The sequence below is a fragment of the Magallana gigas genome, chromosome 8 (assembly GCF_963853765.1).
Source record: "Magallana gigas chromosome 8, xbMagGiga1.1, whole genome shotgun sequence".
Classification (NCBI taxonomy): domain Eukaryota; kingdom Metazoa; phylum Mollusca; class Bivalvia; order Ostreida; family Ostreidae; genus Magallana; species Magallana gigas.
The window spans coordinates 7,911,285-7,923,493 of NC_088860.1; the positions used below are offsets into that span (position 1 = coordinate 7,911,285).

Consider the following 12,209-nt stretch of genomic DNA (forward strand, 5'->3'; position numbering starts at 1 on the left):
AGGAGAAGTTTTAGTATTTTTGGCTGGAAATGCATTTTGTGGTATATGTACCGGTAGTGTTTTGTAGTCTTATTTACTACATCATTTCTATGACCTGATAGTAATCAAAATCATAACGTTGGATATGTCATTAAAACGTTTATTCAATTTTATATCCATTTTGACCAGACCAAAAAACTTTTTATCAGCTGAAGATAAGAAAAACCTGAAATCTGGCTTGGCTATTTATCTATTTAGGCATTATATATATATATTTACATTTTCCAGTGTCTTTGCCTGTGATAACACTATGTATCGATTTTGTACTATATAACCCATAACTACAAATGACGCCAAACTGAGGCGCCAGTAGGGGTTTGCTTATTTATATTTAAATATTTAATCGTACGATGGCTTAAAATTATATAAATATAAGTAATAAGGAATCATTCTTTGAATATTATGAGATGATAATTCCGGTCGGGGCGTGATCAAATCTATCATAAAGCCCCCCGGGCTTTATTGGATTTGATCACGCCCCGACCGAAATTATCACCCCATAATACTCGAAGAATGATTCCTTGAATCTTCCGTTGATAAATGTGAGTGGTGTATAATGAGCCAAGACTAAACTAATGTATCATGAAGCTGTTACATGTACTTGTATTATTGATATCTAAAGTAGGGAAAGTACTGACCCAAAATATACTCTCAACAGTTCTAGAAACGACACGAAATCACGTTCGTTGCTGTCACAATTAAAAGGGTAAAAATTCACAATGTCGAGGATTTTGGGTAGATCTTTATCTCAAGTGAAGCTGATGCGGTCTGGCTGAGCAAACATAATACCGAAACCTTGAGGTGTTTTAAATGGTTGTAATCTCCTGTGTAGAGTACTCTTAATTAAATCATTTTGTATGCATGTCAATTTCTCACTGCTCACCATGACTCAAAAGAACTCGTATCAGGTTGACCTCCGACCCCTATTATTCATACGCCTTTCAGTCCTATCGACACTTATGTAATTTACACCGATACACATTTCCCAGTTAATACTCGGTCTAAACAAACAGCGGGCTGTGGAGACGATTTGTGTGCAAAGACCTGTCGTGCTCTACCCAGGAAACAATAGACCGATTCAGGGTCCAGATTTCGGGGGACACCGAAGGTTCATCTTTGAGGTCTTCAAAAAAGGCAACTTTTGTGTTGAGTTTAAAAGACGCTATCAAAGGGTCGCTTTATATCGCAGCTGTCATCTCTGTGAATTCTAATTTTGAATTCCTCGAGAAAAATAAATATCCAGTACGTTATAGTGTATTTGCGTTGTGAGAATAGTTTTAGGAACCAAACATGTTATTAAATTTTATTCCATTAATTTGATGACTGGGTTTTAAACGGGGAGGTGATTCTTAAAAAATATGAAATTAAATTTATCATTGATATTTTACATCCTAACAAAGGCCTTCAGCGCTGGTGAAAACTGGAGGGTATTCGAGACATTATCTTGGTTTTAGTATTTCTTAATTGGATCAAACTAATATAATAACATTTTTTTAATCAAATATAAATATACATTGTGATTTCTGTAAAGTTAAAGTATGCAGAAGGGGGAGATGGAAAGACATTGTAATCTTAACTTACTTTGCGTTGAATTTATTAATTTCAAGCTGAAGAAATGAGTAAGTCAAATAATGATAATCTATAGTTCTAATAGTTTATGTGGATATCATTTATTAAAATATCATAAATAGTTCTATACACATACATGTTTTGATTTTCACAACCACAAATGAACATTTTGGCACTATATGAGAAAATGTTGGACTAGTCATTCTTAATGTACAAAAAATGGCGCAATCGTACACACTCTGTATGCTTGGATACACGTGACGGGAGGGATTAAGGGGATAGTTTACATGATATTTGATACCTGCTTCTGATATATACGAATAATATAGATGCCCTATAACATGATACATCAATAAAAACCGGTATATCATATGGTAACACACATATACAGCATATATCTCTCAAAACTTGTCCCCATTTTTTTCATTCAAGGTTATGAGCCACTCCCAAAAGGTCCATACGACACTTATTATCCACAGACCGATAGGAAGAATTCGAACTCTGTCATTTCCTCCCCGTGGTGGAGCCATTCCCATATGCTCTGGTTCTTCTCGGTACTGAGGAAGCGCGATTTAAGAATGTCTGGAATCATTGGTTTTGGCGGTTTCGTCTTTTGGAGCTGTTCGTAACTACTGAACTTGTCCGCCGTCAGCTTGAGGCGAGGCCTTCCGAACGTACTGTCACTGCTGACCACGCTGTCCCGCGTCATGTGGGGGGCCAGGGACGGACGCGCGTGCGTCACCTTGGTCGTGCTCGCTTCCTCACCAGACTGTTTGAATCTATCATCGTCATAATCCTCCCCGTCCTCTTGTACACTTTGTATGATCTTCTCAACTTCTTTCCGAAGTTTCATGGCTTCGGGATGTGCACGCGTTTTCATCGGAAGAAAGAGATTTGACCTTGTTTTCATCTGATCCAGATCGAAATCTGATCGTCTGGATCCTCCGGCTGGAGCGGATCTGGCGTACAACCTCCGGATCTTCTCCGACTCGGAATTAATTTCCAGTGGCACAGATTTCAACAACGTGTTTGTCCATTTTGTGTCACCCGTATTGGTATCAAAGTGGATTTTCGCACTTAACTTCAACTTGTTCTCGTCGAACTTGAGTTTATCGCTTGCGTACGGTTCCTGGAACATTGCCCTCAAGTCCGTGCGATAGTGGTTATTAATGGAGATCTGTGACTTGTCGATCGGTAGAATGTAACTAATGCCTTTGCTGACTCGTTCTCGCGTGATGGCATCTTTCATTTGTGGGATGGGCGGAAGGTCCGGCCACTCGTACTCCAGGAGTTCCACGTGGTAATCTTCACTCGCACCTGTTCCGGGTCTGGCCCCATTTTTCTGGGGCTGGACGCTGGGGCTCGTCTTGGGGCGAGCGAACCGTAGATCAGGCGATGCGATGTCCCCCGGCATGATGACTGCCCTCACCTCATTCTAAGACATCCCTGCAATTCAATTTAAAGCAATGGTTCATAAAGCACATAATAGAACGAAGTTTAAAAATATTAAACTAAAGGAAGAGGGAGTATTGGTGATGTTCAATGTAAAGCAGTGGTTCATAAAGCACATTGTTCTCTATGATGTTTAAAAATATTTAACATAAAGAATGGGGTGTTAAAGATGAATGGCGTATTTCAAAATTCTTTCGAGTTGAATATTTTTCAAACAATGGAATTAAATTCATTCATTCTTTTAACAACATAACACTGCTGTATACTTTATAAATATTTTTGTAGATATTTTGAATATATCTATAATTGTTAATGGGTTTTATTGAAAGAGCATATGAAGTTTTCAACATTTCATCTGATTAAGGACCATTATCAATAAGTAGCAAAAAAAGTGTTAGGATATGAAAGGTAGTTAATGTTTCGTTGTTTCGTACTTTCCATTACAACACAGAAATGGCAACAGTCGCATCTAGAATATAGGTTTACAGTTGAAATAAAAATATTGGTTTCTTCTATCAATACATGAGCCAACTTATGAAATTAAACTCTTGATCTCAATCTAATAAAATCTAATCTTTTTTCTTTGAAGTCAGAAACGTTGGTTTAATAGATCAATTACTGATAGCATAACGGTCTATTTCATATCATTTTCGGAAGACAGCTACAGTCTAACAGACCATGCAGCGAACATAATTATATTTTCCATAACATTTGATAGTTAATTAACGTTTGAGAATAAAAAAAATAATGAAGCATTCTATATTCATAAATCGTAATAACAAGAGTTTTTACTAGAAGTTTTGTCTAAAATCGACTACCTGTTGTTTTAAAGGCTAGGTCCATTTGATTGGTACACGGCACACACATCACAGTGGGCTATTTTTGTTGCTAAGTACATTAAGATTGACTACAGACAAACTTTCTCGGATTAACGGCTAATCTCACGATTTCCATAAATCTTTTAACAGCCCCCTTCTATGTGGTATACACAATTGGAGTCGCCCTATCAAATAGCCCACACGAACCTTATTTCTTACCTATACCCCCAGGTACAGATAAACTGGCAGCACTTTAAACCTTGTATAAACGTTTACAATATACGCTGCAATATCCCTCGTATAATTGAAATTAAATAAGATATATGTGTCGAACTCTTAAATCATGTTTCACGCATCCATTTTGCAAACAATTGACTTTGACATGAGTGAAGCTGTCTTCCTTTGTATATTTACGCTACATAAACAAATGGTCAATTAAGTACTAACATTTCTTTGCTTCTGGACAGTCAAATTTACAGTTGTACTTAAAATTACCGGCACCGAAAAATCTTACCTTCCTTCGTTGTCAGGGAATTTCCCTTGTCTTGGAGCACACTCACTGAAAATCAGTGCTGTTAATCTCTGCCAGAAAAACTAGAAAGGACTTGTACTAATTAGGTGCCAAATGAAGTTTGATTGAAATCCCGTCTCTGTTGTTAAAGGTCTGCTCACTCATTTACATACAACACCAATTGTTTTCTCGCCTTTAAATTGACACTAGGACAGTATTGATATAGATACAGGTATAGCCTTTGCATATTTCCACCATACCGTTACGCCAAAAACTTAATATTGCTTTACGCTCTAGGGGATTACTACCAGATCAACAATTCATAATGAGCTTTTTTTAAATTTAAAGTTTTAATTTTAAAAGAACTGATGGATTTTTAACGATTTATGATACGTGCGTGGAAGTTCCGCAAACAACAAATTAAAAAATACTCATAGGATCCGTTTTACAACAGAGGTACCCGTAAATTGCGAATTTTACACGCCTTGGTTGGACTGATAATAAAAAAAATATTACACCTCCGTTTTTTGTATTAAAAGCAGACATATGTCCCTTCTCTGAGTAGTCAATGCCGATTCATATTAAAGAAAATGCACGCAATGTCAACATTGTCTTGCCCAGAATAAACATTTGAAAAACAATTTTCTCTAAACCTCATACCTTTGATTCACGCAGTGTTACGTGAGAGAGGTTTCAGGCTTACTAACATTTTATATTTGATTCCAAAAAAAGAATTTGTGCAGATATTGAATTTATTCTTCACGACCCCCGACGTACAGACAATCGGTTAAAAAAGGGAGGGGTATTTTCTTAAGCTATTGTACAATTATTATTTAAAACAAGAATTGCTTCTGTAAATTTGAAGAAAAAATTCTATAATCGCTGCATGCACATCTTCATTCACTGTACGAAGGATCCTGCTACATTGTAACACCCCCCCCCCCCCCCATAATAAAAATAGGCTCATTCAAAAGCACAATAAGGATAATCAAATGACGCTGAGTATTCAGAACAAAATATTTCGAAAAACATACCCACAATTTTAAAAAACGACAGTGCAAGAACTTGACATTTAAATCTTTTCCTCAGAAAATAAGTTACCTGTTTACTATGTATTAATTCGAATGCAATACTAACATATGAAGAAAAATGTTTTCGTGCTGGACCATCGATCATTTATACACGAGTTTTATATATCTTAAACATTTCTCTTACTTGTCAATACGTTTATACTTGTTCTATGGCTATAAATACATCCGAAATATCAGTTTCTGTAAAACCTGATTGCACTTTATTTTCCAAGTATATTTACACGGGAAAAATATCCCATCCAGCTCCAAGATTGGTGAAAATAGGAAAAGGCAAGAGCTAGGAAGGCTGGTTTAGTAGATCTAATTGGGTTTTGCCATTTAGATTTTTCAAAGTTAAACTTTCATGAATTTATCTTCAAGATCATCAACCTGTTTTATTATGTATAAGTCTTAAACTGGGGAATTGTGAGTACCAAAAGAGTAGAAATGACATGGTTATTACAAACGGAATACAAGAAAAATTCTGCATAACCATATAAAAATTGTCTGATAAATACTGGTATTTTTTTTTGAATTTACAATAAAATAAAAATGAGAGCTACATGTAATTTAAAATCATGTTTCATTTCTCTTGTGCAAATCATTTTAAACTAGTTGTTACAAGGCACAAATTACACCTCAATATTCTTTGTGTGTGAATACTGAATACTGTACAAGATTAAATGCTCAATCTTCACCAGTAATTAGCATACTCAATACTCAGTGAAACATGCACAGTGGATGAAGAAAAATAAAGAAGATAAAAAGATCTGACATCAGAAAATAAATTATAAAATCAATATTTCTAACTTTATATCCAGCCAAGAATATCATAAAAACCAACAGCATTGTTAATGGTTTAAACATGTTTAATGGAGCACTATAATAATCTCATTGTATAAATCACATGTACTACTTCTGCTGTCAGAGTGCAGTAGATTTAACAATCAATACAGTGTATATAAAACAAACAACTTACTAGGCTTAACATTGAATAGAATTTTCTGTAAAAGAAATGTAAGGTAAGAGATATCGTGATACAGAATGAACAGAATATAAGTGATGCCCCATGAACATCACCAAACTCTGTAGTCATGATTTATAATTGTATATCAAAATAAATTCCCAAAATATCTTGATTTTTCACCTCTAACCTTAAATCAAATACTGTAATACAACTTTTATTATGGTGTGAGAAAGCTTTGCTAGTTTCCCATAAACCAGTGTAAAAAAAAAATAAATATATTTCTGCCATTTTCTGGCCATTAGCCTGAGTCTATATTGTTTCTTGTGCTTGAACAAGATTTTACATACATAGTCTGTTTTAAAAAATTAACACCAACAAACTATAAAATTTTCATCATTTGAGAATCTCTTCATAAAGTTACCATGGATTAAAGCTGGTTTACGGTTTTCTTACCAAGATTCTTTAAAATTACTGTAAAAATGACACAGACACAAAAATAAACATCGTATTTACAGAGTCATCCCTTCAAATAAAATATTTTTCAAGCACATAAACATTTCCACCTGATCTGTCAATGTTTTACAGTTGAAACAAGCAAAGTATGATTTTAGATTTGGTAAAACCTCCCTTTGCCTATACATGCAATTCAACTTGTGAGGATAATTACACCCCAGATCTAACATAGTTTATAAGGCACTGAGATTCAGTTGCATAGCTGATATGATTAATTCAAAAATCATCATGTAAAACAAAAACAACCTTAACAAAGGAAAAAATATATCGGTTAACATCAAAATTATAAAAAAAAATGGATGCCCTTAAACTACAAATAATAGTGCATGTTTTAAAAATTATCTGATTGAGGTAAACAAAAGCACTAAATAAAAGTAGCATATGTTCAAAATATGCAGATTTTTGTTTCTACAATGAATTCACTGATAAACAATGCAATTTTTAAAAAAGTAAAATATGGCAAAGTATTCCTATCCAAAAGCTCAACCACTGCATGGCAATGTTACACATAATGAATGTTTTTATTACAACAAATTAAGTAATTAAAAAACAAATAATAAAAATTAAGGCATATGCACAACTAAACAATTACAATATATCCTTAATAATGAAATTCTGTGCAGCAGTTTGATAGAAGCTGCAGTGACCAAAACCTGACTAACCGACTAACTGGTGTAAAAAAGTTATACCCTATGTAACTCTTTCCCTGTGGTATGATTAACTGGTAATTAAATTCAAATCACAAAGATTGAGTATTAATCATCTACCAAGAAAATCTAAACTGCTATAACCAAATACAACATGGGTATATGTAAAATGTAGAAAAATATAGTGCATTAAACAAATCATGCATGTTATTATAACAATTAAAAAACTGGTAATATGCATAGTCTTGATTATTTATATATCAAATCTTTATAAATGCTGTTTATGATCAGGCAAAATCAGATCACTTCTGAGAGTTAAACTAAGAATCGTCTACAAGCCATTAAAAAACAATTCCCAACTTTAGTTCCATAATGCAACAAAATCAATCAAATAAGAGACTGACATGTGTATAACTTATTTCTAGTCCTCCATGTAACTCAAAAAATTAATGTACAAAGCAAAAAATCAGATAATACCTATAACTAAATGTAAAATGTGTACATGAAGTTAATGTAAAAATGATGAAGAAATGGGTAAGTAAGCCTGCTAATGTGAGTCTTTGCCTATTGCAAGAGACCACCATAGTCTGGCTGACATCAACATAACACTTTCTTCTTCTGGAGCTTATTAAAATTTTGGTAGATATAACAGAGGTACATGTATGCCTTTTTAGTTTCTCCTAATTGAAACAGAGTACATGTACGTACATAGGAATTTCACTAAAATTCAGAGAATATTCCAGAAATACAAAATAAGTTTTCAAAAAAAAAGTTAATATTTTCCCCTTTTTATAAAGATCTTCAGGATCCTTGACCGAGAAAATATATAGAAACAAACAAAATTATCTGACAAAATATTTTATTTTAGAAATTCTTTTCATAAAATTGCGGCAAATGAAAAACTTGTACATATACTAACTAGTACTAGTAATACTAGAACAAAAATCAAATATGTCAAAAATCAAATATTGTTAAAAATATCTCCACTGTGCAAGAGAAGATAACTCCTGCCTAGCTGACTCCTCTTCTGTGTAACTCATCTTTCACTCTTCTGAGATAGGCGGAGTCTGGGTAACCACTACAATCAACAACAAAATTAGATTTACCATTACATGCAATTACTTTAACATAGATCATAATGCATCATAAAAGAGTCAATTCAAATCCAAATTCAGTGAATGCTTCAACAAAGTGTAATTTGGCCAAAAAATGTGTACCATTACTCAAAACGTCACGGATCCAGATATTTGAATCATAGCCACAAGTAAACTCAGGACCCCCTAATGTTGTTCGAACGTCTCAGCCTTAGCTTACTTACATAAAGCACAAGCTGATCCTTAAAAATCTCTATTGAGCTCATCTCAAATAATGTCACACATTTCAACGTAGCTCACTACGTCAAGGATTATACATGTACTTTTTATATGACTCTACATCACAAGAAGGCAATTTAAATGTTTTATGAAATTGTTTGTATTGATAAATTTGATTAATTTATAAACTGTATAGTGAGCCACATTAAGCTTAAAATACAGCAAAACACAGTTACAGCAAACATGCTTATACATGTAATGAATTTAGCAAGGTCAAGTTTTTTCCCTCAATATCAAAAAAATTATTTAAAAATGATTGGATAAAACAAAATACATTTACAAGAATAGCTCGAATCATCTCTGATATTCGCTGTAACCATGTTTTATTGTAATATTTCAACAAGTTTACCACTGGTTTCTTTTTCCTCGTCTACATTGAACAAAGAATCAGACATATGGTAGAGTGCTAGAATCCAACCAGTGCAAACTATATTGATTTCATGGGAAAAGATAAAAAACATCAATTCAATTTATACCTGGAGCCTTGCAGTGTTGTCTTATGGGAAATGCACCATTCTATAGTTCCTCGACTGCTGACTCTAAACACAAGGTTCTCTTCAAATCCTCGCTTCAAGAGGCGTAGCACTTCTCGACCCTCCGCAGAGTTTGGTAGATAAGCCTTGCATTGTACACCACTGTACGCACTACGACTACTACCCCGGTCTTTACTTCTCTGTAGAAAAAAAAGAAGGATACCAGTAAACAATCACTGGAAAAATAAACGAAAAACTGAGATGGACAATTTCTATATGAGCAAATCTACAGGCTCTTATTTTTTTTAACTACAAACTATTATTTAACATAGGAAAATTCCGAATATTTCAGCTTTAAAATTTGAATATTTTCCTACATTTTTACACAAAGCCCTACTTCTAAAGTAGAATAATATACTGGTAGTCTGAAAATTGTCTTCGCTAGCCAAGGGTGACGATCCACGGATGGTGTCTCTCTATTCACATGAATAGAGAGACACCATGGATCATCACCCTTGGCTAGCGAAGATGTCTAAAAATAGACCATCCAGCTCTCTTTATTTTAGTGCATGACTGTACTCTTCTTATAATGAAATGCAAAAGTTCTAGTTTCTTACCAATGTCTTCCCGCTAGGAATATCATATTGAATTTCAATGGCCCCCTCGCAGTACTCGTATCCAGGGACAGTCATATTTCTTCTCGTCATGTGGGACATAGTTCCCCGAGGTTCTGAGGAGTGTACCACTGTGCTCGTTAGTAGACTACGAGGGGAGAAGTCAGCTTCTTCTGTGGTCGTCTTACTCAAAACAGAGCTGGAGTACATAGTCCCACACTGAGGGCATTTGGGACCAAATTTCCTGAATTGTTTCTCAATGCACTCTGTACAGAATGTATGGTTACACTTGTTTAAAGTTTTTGCCTTTTTTATTTTACCATGACAAATCTTACAGAAGGCAGACTTCTCCTCTCTCTGACTGTCCAGATTGATGGGAAGGCTGTGGAAATCATCCTCATAATGTTCCCTGCTGTAATGTTTAAACGCCCCATTGGTTGTCTGGTTCATTCGCATCTGAGAGAAGTCTCTCTCCATGGTGAAAGCATCCATGGTAGCTGCGCCAGAACCAGCTTTCATGGGAGTGTTTTTACTGGTGATGCTATGAAGTGGCTTGGTTTTAGGTTTTGCCCCAGCACTCGGTGGAGAGGTCGTTACCAGGGCAGGTTTTAGGGCGGGAGGTTGTCTTGGTGATTTTGGATCGTCTGATTGTTTGGTATAAGTAGCTTGACTTGAAGGTCTACTGGAGCTATGAGGACGAGGAGATTTCTTCTCGAGAGTGGAGCTAGATCCATTAACCTTTATACTGGATGACCTACCTCTACTAGAGTTATCTTCCTTTACTTTTTTATCACTGGGTTCTGCTTTAGGCTTCAACCTTGACATGGAACTCGATCTCCGACGAGCTCGAGATGACTCATTATGTACAAGATCAGTTTTACGTCCACTATCTGTCGAGATATCATCTTTTATCAATGATCTCCCAGCAATCAGTTTAATTTTGTTAGTAGTGGCTCTTCTTTTTTCTTGAAGTCGAGAAAATCGGTCAATGGCTTCAGCAGTAGCAAGGTCCTGTCCCCCATCTAAGAGAGAATGGAGAATAGCAATGGATGTAGAAACTCCATCCTCATCCATGTTCACAAGGATGATCTCCTTCAGATGAGAGAGATGGTCTCCAAGTTCACTGTGGAAAATGAGAACACCATCCAGGAAACACTTGATGGAGACATCCAGTGGGGATCCAAAGACTCCTATGAAAAAAATATATATATATGATGCACAACGGAAAGTTAACACAAACCAGTGGATATCTATCAGCTTACTTTTTAATGAAGTTTTTAAACAGCGATTAATAAATTGTGGAATCAATCAAAATTTGTAACAGCTAATTGTCTGTTTGGATGTGATTTTGTGGAAACAAAATGAATGTCACTGAGGATGAATTCTCTACACACTGAATACATAGTGAGATTTATAATTAATTAATTAAAATTAAACAATTTCTGACCCCCCCCCCCCATATATCCAGTTTATATCTGATGATTTCATTATGTTGGAGTGTAGTAAGCTTCTGAAACCCCCCTACTTCCCCTCTTTCTCTTTCCCTTTCCCAAAACAAAGAAGAATTATATGTATTATAAATACAAGAGGCCCAGGGGCCACATCGCTCACCTGAGCAACAATTGCCTTAATTCTGATCAAATTAGCATTACAGTATCAAAATATCTTGACAACTAAGTACAGTAGATCTTGCTAAAAACAAATTGAAAATCTGCCAATTTTTATCCACCTCCTTTTTTTGGTAAATACCAAGCCCCTTTTGTTGTTGTACCTGTAAGAAGAAATTTCTCTATTCTTATGTACCTCCCCCCCCCCCCCCCCCCATTTCGTGGCCCCACTTTTCTCTAGGGAATCATGGGTTCATCAAACTTAAAAAATCTGCATAACCTGTGCTTTCACACTAAGTACTGAGTTTTGGACCGAAAACTTTCCCAGAATATTTTTAAAGATTTTCTCTATAAATTCCTATGTAAAAATTCAAACTGCCATCACGGCCCCACCCTACCACTAGGGACTGAGATTTTGCAAACTTGAATTTACACTACCCGAGGATGCCTCTACAAAAGTTTAAGCTTTTCTGGCCAAATAGTCTTTAAAAAGAAGATTTTTAAAGATTTTCTCTATATATCTATGTAAAAATTCATCCCCCATTGTGGCCTCACC

General features: G+C 35.2%; 2 protein-coding genes across 4 annotated transcripts in view; both read right to left on the reverse strand.

The window, feature by feature from the left end:
* Positions 1–1,690: 1,690 nt before the first annotated feature.
* On the reverse strand, positions 1,691–4,626 carry LOC105317227 (uncharacterized). 2 transcript variants are annotated; one of them, XM_011413807.4, is made up of 2 exons: positions 4,393–4,626; positions 1,691–3,054 (listed from the first exon to the last, which is right to left on the reverse strand). In XM_011413807.4, the coding sequence occupies exon 2, from the start codon at positions 3,020–3,022 to the stop codon at positions 2,078–2,080; it is 945 nt and encodes a 314-aa protein (XP_011412109.2). In that variant the 5' UTR covers positions 3,023–3,054; positions 4,393–4,626; the 3' UTR covers positions 1,691–2,077. The 2 variants fall into 2 exon arrangements, with proteins under 2 accessions (XP_011412109.2, XP_011412110.2); XM_011413808.4 differs by lacking the exon at positions 4,393–4,626 and adding an exon at positions 3,879–4,082.
* A 1,666-nt stretch (positions 4,627–6,292) lies between these two features.
* The window catches only part of LOC105335881 (uncharacterized), an 11,613-nt gene continuing 5,696 nt past the window's right edge, over positions 6,293–12,209 (reverse strand). Inside the window, exons 6-8 of one of the 2 annotated variants that reach the window (XM_066068314.1) lie at positions 10,050–11,236; positions 9,436–9,632; positions 6,293–8,664 (exon numbers count right to left, since the gene is read on the reverse strand). In XM_066068314.1, the coding sequence (XP_065924386.1) occupies positions 8,598–8,664; positions 9,436–9,632; positions 10,050–11,236 (1,451 nt within the window). In that variant the 3' untranslated portion in view covers positions 6,293–8,597. The remainder of the gene's footprint in view (positions 8,665–9,435; positions 9,633–10,049; positions 11,237–12,209) is intronic. The other variant, XM_034474128.2, reaches the window with a different exon arrangement.